Source organism: Microplitis mediator, chromosome 6 (assembly GCF_029852145.1).
Source record: "Microplitis mediator isolate UGA2020A chromosome 6, iyMicMedi2.1, whole genome shotgun sequence".
NCBI classification, from domain to species: Eukaryota; Metazoa; Arthropoda; class Insecta; order Hymenoptera; family Braconidae; genus Microplitis; species Microplitis mediator.
In genome coordinates this window covers 11,828,013-11,844,838 of record NC_079974.1, presented here as the reverse complement: position 1 = coordinate 11,844,838, position 16,826 = coordinate 11,828,013, and the positions used below count along the sequence as shown (strand labels likewise).

The following is a 16,826-nucleotide window of genomic DNA, read 5'->3' as shown; positions in this document are numbered from 1 at the left end:
GAATGAAAAAATAAATTTTTACATGTTAATCAGATGGGAAATTAAAATTAAAATAGCGACCTCTTAGAGTTGAGCTAGAGAGCCCATCCTTTGGGAGGATTTTTTTTTCGGCAACCACTAACGTTTCAGGGGGTAAGAGCGAAAAAAAAATTATATATTTTTTTTGAAGCACCCTAATATATATGTTGCATGTATGCAGATTTGCCCGGATATATCCGGATATATATTTTTTTCGTATGGGTCATTCGTGTGCCAAATTGTGCTCTCGGTATTACTTGACAACTTAAGGCACTCATTGCACAAAATAGTATTTTCCAAGTATTATGTACTTTTTCTTTCCCATTGCAAGCGGCTTAAAGCTTTTTAGCAGCAGGAAACAGAGGATATCTATACATTACTAAACATTCATCGATATTCGTACCAAATTTTTAATTAAAAAAATAAAAAATTGCTTTGAATAATTTAAATTCAAAAAAATCTGACAAATGTATATGCAATGAAATTTATGACGGAGGAACTTACATCCGTTTCCTCCATGTCTGATGCATCGTTGACTCTCGGAATTCTGGTCTTACCCTGGCTTATGTAGCAGTAATCACCGATCCGGTTGGATAACAGGCACATTTCTGCATTATTGTCTTTTTTTTATAATGGTCACGCACTTACATTATCAATTTAAATTGACAATTTTTAATGGGAAGAAAACGACATTTAAAAACTTACGAATAAAGCTGCAAATGCACATATCACATTGCTTTCACTAAACTTATAACCAGCACTTTTAATGGTCAGCCAAAGTATCAAACACGAAACCATAAGTGATAATAAATGCATACAATATGAAACAATAGGATAGTAAGTAAGTAGGATAGTAGTAAGTAAAAAATTTTGTACTATTCGTAAATCATTTTTTTTTTTTTTCAGTAACTTAGTTAGTTAATAACAAACTCGAAAAAAGAAATTGAAGTTAATTTGATGTCATATTTAAACGTACTTTTTTAATGCTGATATAAATTTAATCCTTCGATGAAAAAGAGTTAAATAAACAAATACAAACTCTAAATGAAAAAAAAAAAAAAAAAAATCTTAAACAATATTAGTGCTCGGTGCGATGACGTTTAGACTGTTTTTTAAATTATAGGAACAAAAGCATGGTGAATTAGCCCAGAGAACATATATGTTCGTTAGATTGAATATATAAATAAAAAAATTATTACAAAACTTCATTTCAAGTGGATTGCAAAAGTTTAAAATCTCAAAACCGTTCTGTATTGACAGACTAAATGGGTCTTCTCTTGGCTTTTTAAGAGAATGACAGATTTATCAGACGATTTTTCCTTAATCCGTTCCTTTTTAAGCCCCCATTTCTCATTTAAAGATACCATCTGGCCGCACAGAAGTAGGTTTCTCACTACAAGAACTTATAACTACAAAAAGATCTATGATACAAAAGTACGGTTAAATTTAAGATTATTTAAATCAAATACAAATATGAAACATTACTGTAAATTTGTCATTACAATTTAATAATTATTACTACAGTGAAATTAGTAGTCAATAAACTGGAATGATTGCTGACTTCTAATTTTTTTACGGTCTCTCTATAATGCCAAAAGTAAGAAGAAGTCAAATCCTCAGGAAAAAAAATCGTGTGCATCATTTGTTATTGACAAAAAACAAAAAAGAGTAATAATAAAAAGCTATATCTTGGAAGGTATTTATCAGGCAAAGAAAGTTGAAAAAAAAAAAAAAAACTATCCAAAAATATTGATTTTTGTAAAAGTTATAAATTACTGGAGAAATGTTGTGCTAAAATGCACTTTTAGAATATTTTAGAGCTGTTAATTAATAATAATTTTTCTGCTTATATATGATTATTATCATATGCATATATTTGTTTGGCGTTAAAAACGAAAATTAAAAAAAAAAAAAAAAAACATTCATAATACTTAAAAATTACAAAAGTTCTTATTGAATAACAAGTCTAAATTAACTATCGAAATACTCTTAAACTGTTAAGCTTTTGTCATAAAACAAACTTCAAGAACCCATACGAAAAAAATATATATCCGGACATATCCGGGCCAATCTGCATATAAACGACATATATAAAAATGTATGTCTCATATATGCAGATTGGCCCAGATATATCCGGATATATATTTTTTTCGTATGGGAAATTCAGTTATCAATCATTATTTAAAAAATTAACAACAAAATAAAAAATTTTTACCGGTTTATATTTATAATTAATTTTCAATGACCACTTGTCTCGTCTATTTTGTCCTGGGTACACTCAAGTTCAGAAGTAGGTGACTGCGGGCTTCCGTGCATCGGCTGCGCGCTTAATGTCGTGCACCTTTAACGCGGTTTTCTGTTGATAAAAAATGACGCACACATTTTTTTTTTTTCCAAGGTTTTGATTTCTTCGTACTTTTGGCATTATAAAAAGACTTCAAAAAAAAAGAAGGGAGCAATTGTCCCTATAAAACAATCCTAATTTGACTGTACTATATACCGTAGGATAGTAACCCATACAAGAGCTGCCAGAGTTGAACAACGGGCCCCTACTTGGCCCAGCACTGGGGAACCTAGCTTTGGCACACCTATATTTGCCCAGGCTTGGGCCAGGACTGGGTAACCTAGCCTTGGCCGTCCAATGGCAACCCAGACTTGGGCCAAGACTGGGTAACCTAGCCTTGGCCGTTACAATGATTACCCGGGCTTGGGCCAAGACTGGGTAACCTAGCCTTGGCCGTCCAATGGCAACCCAGACTTGGGCCAAGACTGGGTAACCTAGTCTTGGCCGTCCAATGGCAACCCAGACTTACGCCAAGACTGGGTAACCTAGCCTTGGCCATCCAATGGCAAGCCAGGCTTGGGCCAGGACTGGGTAACCTAGCCTTGGCCGTTACAATGATTACCCGGGCTTGGGCCAAAGTAGGATTACCCAAGTTTGGATATACCCATGGTTTATACAAGTAGATCATATAAATGTACCAGTTCAACGTTAGTAGGTTCGTCCAGTAGCTACCGTTCGGACCCAGTAATCAGAAGGACGGCAGTTCGCGCCCAGAGTCCAGCAGAATTTCCACCGAGTTTTTTTCACATCATTTACCTCCCTTAAATAATTAAAACGTTAATGATCATGAATTCTACGAGGTTAATAATAATAAATTTTTTTTAATTAAATTTATTCGTTTCCTGGAAGCCTGGGCCAGGTCTGGCAACCAAGCATGGGCCAGGTGTGGCAACCAGGCTTGGCCCGAGATTATCATTCCAGGCTTCTACCAAAGCTGGACCAAGACTGGCTTACAAGCCTGGCCCAAGGTTCTACAAAGTTGGGCCAAGTCTGGGCCAAGCTTGGGCCCGTGGTACTTTCCTCTCTGGGAAGAATTTTTTTTTAAAACCCCTAAAATCCTATTTATCCATGTTTTAATAAATAGAATCGTACTTCTAGCTATATCAAAAACTTTTATTACCGTTGAGTCTTTCAAGAGCTTATGGGCCGATCTCGATAAACTATTATTTTTTACTTTTATGCTTTTATTTGTTTTTGCTCAAAAATTACTTGAGATGAAAGTCTAAAGTTCAGAAAATTCTGATTTTCAATTCTGCTATCATTCATATTGTTTTAATTAGTCAAGATTTTAGCCAATGGGCAATTCACCATGTTTATACACATTTATCTCTTAAATCATTTTAAGTTCGATATTATCAGCTTGTAACTTCAAAATACATCTTCTACAGTCGAAGCTCTCTAAAGTTGCCCTCCCTAAAGTTACTAGCTCCCTAAAGTTGACAGGATACGCTCTCTAAAGTTGCTCGGATTTTCTCCCACTCGTTTTTTACAAGACGAATGAGAATTCAAAATTCTGGCGAGTGATTTAAACATCTATAATTGATTGAATATTCTGTTATGCGAGATAGTAAACCGACAAATACAATTTTTTTTATCATTAATAAAACTATCCGCGCAACATATAAATAGTTGAAAAAAGTATTTTCAATATGTAATAAATATTATTATTTTTTTTTTTTAATCTCTGCTAATAACACATGGATATTTTAGCAATTGTTGAAATATTGTCGGATATCTGCTGTTTTCGCAAGTGTGAGTGTAGTTGACATGAGAAAATTGTCAAATTACAGGTTAACATAGCAAATTGAAGAAATGACATTTAAAAATTATACACATATAGTTAAATGTTGTAGAAATCCATTTACTACCTTATATTATATCGATACTTAATTTATTGTTTTATTTTAACAATTAAAACTGGAAATATCAACAAATGCCTATTATATTTACACTGTCTTATTTTTACACTCTTTAATGATAATGGGGCATTCCACGCCAAATCGACCACTTTTGAACCCGACCCCTTTAGATTTGGCTAACAATTTTTTCTCTTTTTCTGCCCCATCAAAAACGTTTCTCATAATTTTTTCAAATTTTTTTACCTAACCAAAAAAAAGTCATAAATTTTTGAAAAAAATGTCTTTATTGTTTTAAATAGCTATAAATTTTTCGAAATTCAACTAATTGGGACGTTTTTTTTTTTCAAAATTTTTGTTTTTAAAAGTACTTTTTGAAAACAAAATTCCAAAAAATTATTGCAGCCTATGTTCATTGTTTTTTTGTAGATTTTCCAATCAGTCGAATTTTGAAAAAGTTATAGCTATTTAAAACAAAAAAAGCCATTTTTTTTTTAAATTTATAACTTTTTTTTGGTTAGGTGACAAAATTTGAAAAAATTATGAGAAACGTTTTTGATGGGGTAGAAAAAGAAAAAATTTGCAGCCAAATCTAAAGGAGTTGAGTTCAAAAGTGGTCGATTTGGCGTGGAATGCCTCTAATATATTATAAATAATGCAAAAAAATGTTTACTTTTTTTTATCTGAAATATTTTTCATTTTATTTCTTTATTTAATATTACAATATTAAAAATAATTAAAAAGCCACGATTTAAGGTTGGCCTCGATGCATGTCTAACTTGATGGTTTGTTTTGATTTTGTGATACATCGGAACGCGCATGGGGGAATAAACTATCCTGTCGAGAATGCAGAGTGGGGAGAAGAGGAAAAAGCAACTTTAGAAAATGGTCCTGTATGGAGAGATCAACTTTAGGGAGCTTCGACTGTGAAACTTTAATTACTGGATTGATTTTGTAACAAATTTTATATATTAGAGATAATATGATTGATTTTGTTGTACAATTTTTTCTATAACGTATATAAATAATTTACAAATGATATAAAATTTATTATATAATCTATAAGCTAAATTTTTTTTCAGAATTCCATTAACTATAAATAGAATTATAAAGCATGAAATATAGGCTAGAAAATGCTTGCTTAACAAATTCTGTAACTTTCAAGTGGTATTCTGGTTTGAAAATCTAAAATTTTACACAATTTTTAGGGCTGAATGAACGAAAAAAAATATATATTTTCGAAAAAGTACTTTTTACTTTTGCTCAACTCAAGCGTGAAAGCGCTGAGATACTTGGTAAACGGTTTTTTTTTATTGATACGGCAACATAACTCTTGTGTAATTTCCGTATATCAATCTTTAGAACTTCTTCTTTTTCTACTTTCTTTGAATACAAATTTTTTTATAAAATCTCGAAATGTTAATAAAAAAGATAACAGAAATTTTTTTTTTTTTGATTTAGCCTTAAAAACTTTGTAAATTTTACACTTCTAGAGAAGAATACTCTCTTAATAGTTAAAAAATCATAGAGATGTCGAGTTGATTTTTTACTAAATTTTCCCCGAAGAAGTTTCACCTCCAAATTTGTTTATGCTAATAAGGCAATGAAGCTTGTTTTTTCGTATGAATAACACTCATACTCTCGAAACATGAATAAGTGAAATACGTGAATATTCACTAATTTTGAGTGCCAACCGAACCACTTTTTGAAATTAGTGGTTCGATTTGCACTTGGAATTAGTGAATATTCACTTATTTTCACTTATTCATGTTTAGAGAGTATAATCGTCTAATACAAAGCTGACTACATTACAAGTTATTAATTCAACATTAGTAAAAATACAAATACTTTCACTATTACTGCTTTAAATGGAAAATAACGAATGAAAACGAAAATGAATAAATTATATGAAAACAAATATTAATAGCAAATCATGATTATTCGGAAAACTGCCATTATATTTTTTAACCAGATCAGATAGGTTCGTTATTTAAAAATTTTAGCTCAGATTTGGATCATGCACTTACGTCGGTAACAAGCAGTTCTTCCCCGTCGTCAAGGCCGGGAATAGTGGTCTTGCCTTGAGACACAAAATAATAGTCTCGAATATTGTTGGACAACAGCAACATGTCTGAATGGGTAATAAAAAAACATGCATACAACAGCACAATTAGAACATTGGCGATACTCTTTACTGCTTTAGTTTGAAGTTCCAGTTAATAATAATTATTTAAAATAACATTTGTTTATTTAAACTAACACTCAGAGAAAAGTGAATGGTTACAGCAACTAAACCGTTGACATGCAATGTTCATTGTTCATCTAAGCACTTCAATTAAATGCTTTAACTTGAAGTGTTTCAGTTACTGTAACTCAAAATTTCTCTGACTGAATAGAATTCACTAAAATCAAACGAATGTTATCATTACGATTGGTTCCATAATTCTAACTCGTACACGGAAAAAATATTATTGCAATAAGTAAAATACTAAAAGTAGCTAAAAACAAAACGTTACTATTATTTGGATTTTTTTTTTACATATTTGGTACTAATTTTTGCAGTTTAAGAATAATTTTTTAGATTTACCATCGTAATTTTCCGAAAAGTTGTTGTATTAATTTTAATCACAAAAAATTACAGTTTCAAAATTATGAATATAAAAAACACTAATAGATCGCAATTTTAATGAAGTATTTATTCCTGCACAAACATATTGATATTTACTTTCAAATAAAATAATCATTATGATGCTACTTCTGTATTTATACTATGAAAATATTATTAAAGTATGATGTTCGTAAATGTTCCAAATAGTCACCATTAAAATGCTGTTAGGTGATAAAAGGTGAATTTAATGCATATACACCGTAAAAAATTAAATTTGAAAGTATAGCCATTCATGAAAAAAGTTTATCGTGAAAATTACGTTTAAAATACGAAGAAAAAAAAATTCCATATTCTTTCCGTGCATCGAATTTGATAACACATTTTTTTCCATTTTGAAGCAAAAAGATTGATGAATTCATATCAATCATCGATTTACATGTTCTATTTTAGATGATTAATATTTTTTTCATTGTACTATCGTCTGACGAAATAAAGTAAAATAAAAAACATGCATTGATCATTTTAATAACAAATAATAAAATCAAACAGATTTTATGTCTGTCAATTGACATCGGTTTCATGTCATTGAAAACAATACTGAATTCAATCCAAAATTTACTATACATTGACAAATCAAACACAGATCGTATTTTTACGAGTTTCCTGTTAAAAAGGTGATATACAGTCAAAAGTCATTAACCAGTTAAAAAAATCAACGGCAAATTCATTAAGTAAAATCAAGTCAACTTTTCAGCGTCTATTGTACGTCGGTTCTTACGTCAGTAAGTTGACACTCCTCGCCATCATCTACACCAGGAATCGTCGTTTTTCCCTGAGATACGAAGTAGTAGTCAGTGATGTTATCCGTGAGACAGCACATTTCTATGAAATGAGTTTTTATTTAAGTATGATCGTTAATGTTCAAGTCTTATGGCTTTTAATCAGTAATTTACTGCTGCCTTGGAACAAATTATTTTCTGTCTATTGGATAAATATTAAAAACACATATAATCTACGCTTACCGTAGTGACAAATATTGTTATTATCTTTTGATATTGTTGATCAATCACCGAAACATTAAAAATCTTAATTAAAGTATAAAGAATGAAAATATACTACTTGAAGAAAAAAAACGTTACCTTTTAACCCTTTTACTGATCCTGACATCATTTGGTAAAATATATGATAAGATCGCTCCAAAGCTTGTTGTGAAATGACTCGAGCCTTCTCAAGTAAATCTATGGAAAATTAAATTAATAAGTATTTTTACCAACAACGATATTGTTTTCGTGACTTACAAGTTTCTATGTCAGCACCAGCTAATTTTCCAGATGGACCAAAATGAATCCGAATAAATTTACCCTTCAAAAATAAGTAAAACAATAAATTTAAATATCATTCTTTTCCAATAAATATCGTTCGGAGAAAGTTTTCGTGAAACATTACGATGATGCTTAGGATGAATTGAGAACTATTCAATACTTGAGCGAATTTCGAACAGAATTAATGAACATTAGTCTATAACATAATCAAAGCTTAATAGCAGTTTAAGACAATTTCTTTGCTGTGTAATATTAACACGTATTTCACGCATAAATTTTCATTAGAAAACTTTCTCTGTGTATTGATCAAAAATTGGTATTCTGTCAGGACATACAAAACGGGATGAATTATCGTTACGGACAGTCTTAGCGTTACCAAACGCTTCAAGTACAGGATTAGTTTGAACAACTTGATCTTCTAGGGAACCTTTTTTTTTGTCACCATCATCAGATTTCTTTGTCGATGCACCCACAGTGGCAAAGTAAGCAATTACTTTTTTAGTATTTTCAGTTTTACCTGCACCTGATTCACCAGTGATCAACATGGACTGATTTTCACTGTCTGAAATAATAAAAGGAATTTGACAAATATTAATATTTAGTCGGTATGAATTTTTCACATAATAAATTGTTTGCATGAAAATATTAGCCAATAGGCTTTCATTGGTTTCATTGCAGTTTTGACAAATTTAATTAAATTCTAAGGGAGTATCTAGATAGGGTTACAAAAAGTTAACTAGTAATCAACGGTCAACTTTTCAGTTACCTAGAAAAAAATGCTCAGATATGATCACATATGATCATGTCTGAATGCTCAGATCTGATCAGATCTGACAAATGGTCCTACATGATCGTGCAGGACCATTTTTCGGATCTAATCATGCATGATCATACATAATTATATATAATTATGTATGATCGCATATGATCATGTATGATCAGACAGGATCTTTTTCGAATCTGATCAGATCTGAGCATTCATACCATGACTTTAAAAAATTTCAAATTCATGCACCCGGAAATATAATAATTGCACAGATATGCAAGATTATTTGCATATATTAACATTCAAATTTATAGTATATTTCCACACAGAAAAAACAGTTAACTTGAATCAAGGAAAAAATTCTTGATTCAAGAAATTTTTTTTGGTCGATTCGGCAAATAAAAATTTACTTGCACCAAGTAAACAATTATCTTCAAATTTTTATCTTGAATCAAAATTTTTTTTCTCCTGTCAACATATTTTACGCTTAAATAAAAAAATTTTCATTTGTTTCAAGATTTTATATTTCTTAAGGGGTACCGGTAACCGATTTTCAATTCAATTTAATTTACGGACAAACACTAGAAACCTAAAATAGAGAGTCTTTAGCGTTTTTAAAACCTTAACAGAGGGCTATGAATTTCGTATTTTCAAAAATTCTAATTCGTCTCCGAATTAGAATTTTCACTCAGAAAAATTGTTTTAAAATTCTCATTTACTCAACGAGTGCAACAAGGATCGTCCCGTTTATTTTTCTGAGTGTGAGAAAGAGGTCCGGTAGCGTATCCCCTTAAAGTAAGAGATATTTTTTTTGTAGCAAGATACATTATTAACTTCCCGCTAAGAAAATCGACGATTTTCAAAAAATTCGGGAAGTTATTGGTTTCACCCCGATTTTCAAAAACCGGGTTTTCATCATATGTCGACATTTGAAGGTGCTAGGATGCTGTTCTGACATTTTCAGAGCGATGTCTGTATGTATGTATATGTGTGTGTGTGTGTGTGTGTGTGTGTGTGCGAAAAAAATTTTTTTTTTCGCTTTTTTTGGATATTGTGAAAACTGTTGGATCAATCAATTCCAAAATTTAATCAGCTCTAGAACTCGATGAAAGCTTTCGATTGCCACTAAAAACGTCTCAATCAGATAATCCGTTCAAAAGATATCGTCAACGAAAGAAACAGTAGAAAACGGTTTTTTGCAAATATCGTCGAAACGACTAAACCAATCATTCCCAAAATTTTATCAGCTCTAGACCTCAATAAAACGCGCCGATTTTCACCTCAACCGTCTTAATCGGATAATCCGTTTGAGAGATATCGTCGACGAAAGATCGAAAAAAAATCGTTTTTTTTTCGTTTTTCGTGAATATTTCGGAAACTATCGAATCGATCAATTCAAAGATCTATTCAGCTCTAGAACTCGATAAAAGCTTTCGATTGCCACCTCAACCGTCTCAATCGGTTAATTCGTTCGCGGGATATCGTGGGAAAAGAATTGGTACAAAACGGTTTATTCGAAAACAATGGAATACAAACGTATTTTCGAACTCGAAGAGCTCGAAAATGTATTCACAATAATGTTTACGAGCTCAAGGAGCTCGAAAACAGCGGGAAGTTTTAGGACTGGCCCGCAGGGTCAACCGATAGACAGATTTTTTTTTTGTAGCAATATTGCACTTTTTTGGTTAAAGAAAATAAAATTTCTCGGAACAAATACTATTTTTTTCACCCAAGTATTTTTGTATTCTCCGACCAAGATAACAAAAGTTGCTTAAGCCAGGAGAAAAAATTTCTTGGGAGAAAAGATCGATATGGAGAAGGGGAAAGTCACCGGTGCTAGGCAGCAGCAGCGGGAGTAGTTCGGTGCTCGCCGCGAGATCGCGCCTACAATTTGTAGTGTCCCTGGTAAGAAACTTATTTCAGAAGTTTTATATTCCAAACTTGGGAGCAATTCTGACACGAGTACTCCTCTGTCACTTGATAGAGTGACAAGTATCTTTTTAGATTGTACTCTAGTATATCCTATAATACATGATAACTTTAATATTTAATATTAATGTTTACTTCAATAATTTTTCTCGAAATAAAAAAACAAAAATTACGTTTCAGATGAAAAAAAAAAAGAATCAACATGCGAAGAATAAACCTTTCGGAAAGAGAATACATTTTAGACTGAGAAAAATTTAAGTCTTTATTAAAGAAGCAAACTTTTGGAGCAAGAAATTTTTGGAGTTTACTCCTTAAGAATCGATTTTCATACAAGGAGCCCGGTATGGAAAAAATATGAGGAGTAAAATACGTTCAACGAATGACCTCGTTACGACCGTTACGCGTTACGACTTTCACTTTTCAGGCGGGAGAGTATAGGGTATGCAGACTATGTACGTATAGTTTAGTGTATGGAGTATAGGATATGGATACTATATATGTATATAGTCTCCATAGTATAGTGTATCCTACGAGGTAGCGTACGAATGCATTGTATGTATACAATATACCTATATATACATATACAATATATATAGGTATATGATATATACTTTACGGCGTGAGTGTATAGGGTATGGAGACTATATACGTATATAGTCTCCATAGTATATGATATCCAACGGGGCACCGTACCAATGCATTGTATGTATACAATATACCTATATATGTTAGGGTGATCCGTTTGGAACGACTATTTTTAACTTCCCGCTAAGAAAATTGTAAATTTTCAAAAATTCGGGAAGTTATTGGTTTCGGTCCGATTTACGAAAATCGAATTTCCATCAGATGTCGACGTTTCGAGGTCCTAGGAAGCTATCCTGACTAATTTCACGATGATGTCCGAGTGTATGTATGTGTGTACGTACGTACGTACGTACGTACGTACGTACGTACGTACGTACGTACGTATGTATGTATGTAAATATTCATAACTCTTGAACGGATGAACCGATTTTGATCGTTGAGGTGTCATTCGACGCGGCTTGTTAATGTCTTGAGGCCGTATAAATTTGAACTAAATCGGTAGGGTGCGTTCAGAGATATTTCAAAAATAAAATTTTTTCGAAAATGTTTTATTTGGATAACTTTTAATTTGCTCGATGGATTTATTCCAAAATCTAATCAGCTCTAAAACTCTATAAGCCGCGTCGAATGCCACCTCAACCATCAAAATCGGTTCATTCGTTCAAGAGAAACCGTTGACGAAAGAATTCAAAAAAAATTTTTTCCTTGGTTTTTTTGAAATTTCTCAAAAACGGCTGAATAAATCAATTTCAAAATTCGACCAGCTTTAGAACTTGATAAAACGCGTCGATTGCCACCTCAACCATCAAAATCGGTTAATTCGTTCGCGAGATATCGTGGAAGAAAGAAATGCTAAAAAATGGTTTTTTACAAAACAATGGCATACAAAAGTAATTGCGAGCTCGAAGAGCTCGAAAATATATTCACAATAATGTTCTCGAGCTCAGCGAGCTCGGAAACAGCGGGAAGTTTTGGGGCTGGCCCGCAGGGTCAACTGACAGACCGATTTTTTTTTTTCGCTCCCACTGAAAAATATTGTTGTAGACATTGAAAAAAAAAAATTCTCTGAAAGTTTTAGCTCTTAATTTTAATATTAAGTACTTTACATTTGATTTTGAAAGTATCCCATTTAAAATACATGGAAAAGTTAGGATTTTTTTTTACTTCTCTATAGCTCAGCGGCGTTTTACGTTACGTTTATGTTCATAGGTGGGATTTGTAGGTATTTAGTTGCTCTTTCAGAGCTTTAAAGAAATTTTACCCTAACTTGTATATTTTGAGGTGGGGTCTCAGTAGAAGTTGATTTTTTAATAAAAAACGCTTTTTTTGCATTTTAACGGGAAACCGTCAGACTTACGGCTCAGATTTGGCCAGTTACTTGAAGAAAATTCGATGCTCTACAGAAAAGGTCCTGAAATGAAATTCGTTAAAGTGTATAGGTTAAAAGTTATGAGGCTTTTAAAATAAAAAAAAATAAATATTAATAATTTAACGTATAGAAAAATGTTTATTTGTGGCTCTTTTTTTTTCTTAGCTAAACACAACGTATAATTGACAACATAATTTAAAACAAAAGTAAATAAATTGTAAGGGAGGATGGGGCAGAGCGGCCTCTCTGAAATTTTGATCAAAAAATAAATTTGTTTTTTCGTCTAATTACTATAAATCCCACATATTTGTGCATTTTTGACCCTACGCATGACACCTGGGATAAAATGGATCAGCCAAAAGTTAAAAAAAAATAATTCTTTCAAATTTTCATCATCGAATTAAAAAAAATTTAATATATTTCCGCATTTTTAGCCCTACCCATAACACCTAGGGCAAATTGGACCACCCGAAAATTCTAAAAAAATGATTCTTCCATATTTTTATCGTCAAATTATGAAAAATGTAATATATTAATTCATTTTTTCGGCTGATTCACTATAGTTGGGGCAAATTCGGCCGCTGAAAATATTCAAAGATAATAATGTATTTTTTAATTGATCAAATTTTTTAAACAATGCAAAATAATCTGTAATCTTGAAATTTAATAAACACGTTCCTTCGGCTTAAAATAATGACAAATAAGAAATATAGAATTTTTTTTTCATTAAATAACAATTAGTATAGCGAAAAAAAAAATAGTCGTTCCAAACGGACCACCCTAGTATATATATAATATATGTAGTATATATATAATATATACTCTGCGGCGTCTTTAAATGATAAATATATAAATATATATATATATATATATATATATATATATATATATATATATATATATATATATATATATATATATATATATATAGTATATCAGTCGTACTCTAATGATACGTACAGTGAGCATTATTATTTTGTATTCTCAAGTGTTTTTTTTAATTTTAAGCTATCACATATTTTATATTCTTGTTAGGCATGATATGATTACTTTTCAAATTTTTCATGCCATTTTATAAACTTTACAATCTTTTTATAAACAAATGGATTAATTAAATATTTTTGGATAATTTTTGTTCACCATATTGTTAGCGTTAGGAAATAATAATTAAAAAAAAAAAAATTTTTTCTTAAAAATGCATTTATAATTATTATAAATAAATGTGTGTTGTTAGAGAACTATAACAGATAAACGTTAGGTTTGAAATTTATAAGAAAGCTTAACTCATACTGTATAAAAACGACTCGAAGGTCGAAAACTGTGTTTGCAATAGTTGCAAAGTTACAGCAATTTGTTTGTTGACAAATTGAGTCAGTGCTTGGACTTTGTCATACTCCAAAATCCAGATGTTTTTTAAAAAATTGAAAAAATTTTTATTTGCCATATTGTTACAGGTTGCTGTTTTTGTAATTTTTTTATGTTCTAGAAAAAAATTAAAATTAAAAAAAAATTGTCAAACAAACAAATGAATAAATTGTTGACAAAAAAAAATTTTTTTTTGCCATTATATTTAGAAATACAAATTATAATTAAAAAAAAACGATTCCTTGATGAAAAAAACGATTATGAACAATAAGATATTGTTTTTAAGAAAAAATTTTTTTTTTTAAATCATTATTTCCTTACGCTAACAATATGGTGAAAAAAAAATTTTTCAAAAATATTTAATTAATCCATTTGTTTATAAAAAATTTATAAACAAATGGCAAGAAAAAATTTGAAAAGTAATCATATAATGCCTAACAAGAATATGAAATCAGTGATAGGTTAAAATTATTTAACATACATTATTTTAATTTTTAATTTTTTTGGTAGTTCAAAAATTAATAATTAATGAAATCAAAATATTGTATAAACTTTCATACTGTCATCTTGTTAAGTATGTTTATAAAAAAGGCTCCAAGAAACAAAAAATTTATAGATTAATTATTTGAATTTTTATGCCGCCTTTTATGACAACACAAACCCGTAGAAAAAATGTTGATTAACAATTGAATAACTTTTTGAAAAATGGTGATGCGACTTTTACTACCGCAAAATCATATTCTTTGAAGTGTCTAGATGACACCAGAATGTTTTCAAATTTTTTAATTGATATTTAATTGCAAAAAAAAATTATTTAAAAACTGCGCTCACTACACTGATAGAAGGATTTAATACTGAGTACACAAAAAAAACAATTAACTTGGTTCAAGAAAAATATTGTCTTTCGAATTTACTTTCTTGATTCAATAAAAGTAAAACACTTGATTCAAAATTTTTTTTTTGGTTCAAGACAGTAAATTCTCTTGCTCCAAAAAGTTTTATTTTTGAAGCGAAATTGAAAATTTCTTGGTTTAAGAAAAAAAATTCTTGGCTAAAGAAAATAAGTCATCTCTTGCCAAAAAATCAACGTTTTGAACGAAAAAAAGTTAACTTGGGCTAAGAAAAAATTTTCTTGCTCCAAAAAATAAACGTCTTGATTGAAAACAAAAAAAACCCTTGGGCCAAGAAAAAATCTTTTGGCCTAAGGGAAAAATTCTCTTGCTCCGAAAAACAAATTGCTTAAATGAAAATAAAAGTTGCTTGGGGCAAGAAAAAAAAATTTATTGCTCCAAAAATTTGCTTCTTCAATAAAGACTTAAATTTTTCTTAGTCAAAAATGTATTCTCTCTCCGACGGGTTGACGTGTTAATTCTTTTTTTTTTTTTTTTAATTCGAAACGTAATTTTTTGTGTTTTTTTTTTTCCGAGGAAAATTGTAACGGGGTAAATTGGATTTACCGCGTCCAAATTAAATTCAAATATAAAATCTATTGTTCACACCGTCGGTATAGTTGCAATACCACCCAGGGTTATCCGGGTAGGTTGCGACTAGTCGACCGGGGAGTGGAAATTGGAGGCTCGTCAGTCAGTCCCCAATTAGCGTTAAGTAGGAGTGACCGATAACCGAAGACACCCGAAGTCATGCGGGGAGGAAGATCTCATATACGGAAGCCGGAACGAAAAGCGATACTTGTTACCGGAACGACCAAACTGACCAGACGCACAAATTGAGTTTCAACGATCAACGGACGCCATCATCCACGCTAATTAAATTATAAAAGGTAATTAATCATTTTGGGACTTGGTTACATTGTGTGGAACCAAGTGATAAATTTCTAAGTGTATTAACAATTATCAGGCAGGTAGCCGGTAATTAATTTGGCAAAATTACTTATTGTACTTGAAAAGCAGGTGAAGGAGAGAACGAGAGTTTTGGCGAGAGAAAGAGAGCGAAAGGACAAAGACCGGACAGAACGAGACAGAAAACACTGAGGAGAGGACAAAAGAAATACATAAAGACCCAGGACCAGATACCAGACGAAAAACGACGAGGACAAAACAGCGAAAATTTAATTGTGTAAAGGTATTTATATAAATTTATTCCAGGCCGAAAGCCGGAAAAATTTATTAAGTATTTAGTCGTATACCCTTGTAGGAAAAAAAATATTGACAACGGGGCCAGTCTTGGCACAATACTGGGCTACCGAGGCTCGGCCTCCCAAAGTTGGTCCGAGATCCGACCAACGTTCAAGTGACGAGTCTTGGTTTGCCAGTCTTGGGCCAAGATTCAGCCAATGCTCAAGTGACAAGCCTTGGTTTGCCAGTCTTGGGACAAGGTTCAGCCAATGCTCAAGTGACAAGTCTTGGTTTGCCAGTCTTGGGACAAGGTTCAGACAATACTCAAGTGACATGCATTCGTTTGCCAGTCTTGGGACAAGGTTCAGCCATTATACAAGTGATAAGCCTTGGTTTACCAGTCTAAATAACAAATGGTACCTAAAAACCCCTGGCTTCTGTGAATAGCGTAACAGCCTAGTGGATAAGACGCTTGCCTAGCAGTCATGAAGGACCAGGTTCGAGACCCAGCGAATGCAAAAAAAAAATTAGTTTCATCGATCCACCTGATTTCTCTGCGTACAAATTTATTTCCATATGTTACCATCCC

General features: G+C 31.5%; 1 protein-coding gene across 27 annotated transcripts in view; it reads right to left on the bottom strand.

Annotated features, from left to right (window-relative positions):
• Positions 1 to 16,826, bottom strand: part of LOC130670096 (myosin heavy chain, muscle) — a 104,876-nt gene that overhangs the window by 73,476 nt on the left and 14,574 nt on the right. For 10 of the 27 annotated variants that reach the window (XM_057473286.1, XM_057473279.1, XM_057473297.1 and 7 more), the window contains exons 5-8: positions 8,484 to 8,710; positions 8,125 to 8,188; positions 7,966 to 8,064; positions 7,605 to 7,708 (exon numbers count right to left, since the gene is read on the bottom strand). In XM_057473286.1, coding sequence (XP_057329269.1) covers positions 7,605 to 7,708; positions 7,966 to 8,064; positions 8,125 to 8,188; positions 8,484 to 8,710 — 494 coding nt within the window. Of the gene's footprint in view, positions 1 to 6,245; positions 6,350 to 7,604; positions 7,709 to 7,965; positions 8,065 to 8,124; positions 8,189 to 8,483; positions 8,711 to 16,826 lie in introns of all 27 variants that reach the window. The other 17 variants (XM_057473280.1, XM_057473273.1, XM_057473293.1 and 14 more) reach the window with 2 other exon arrangements.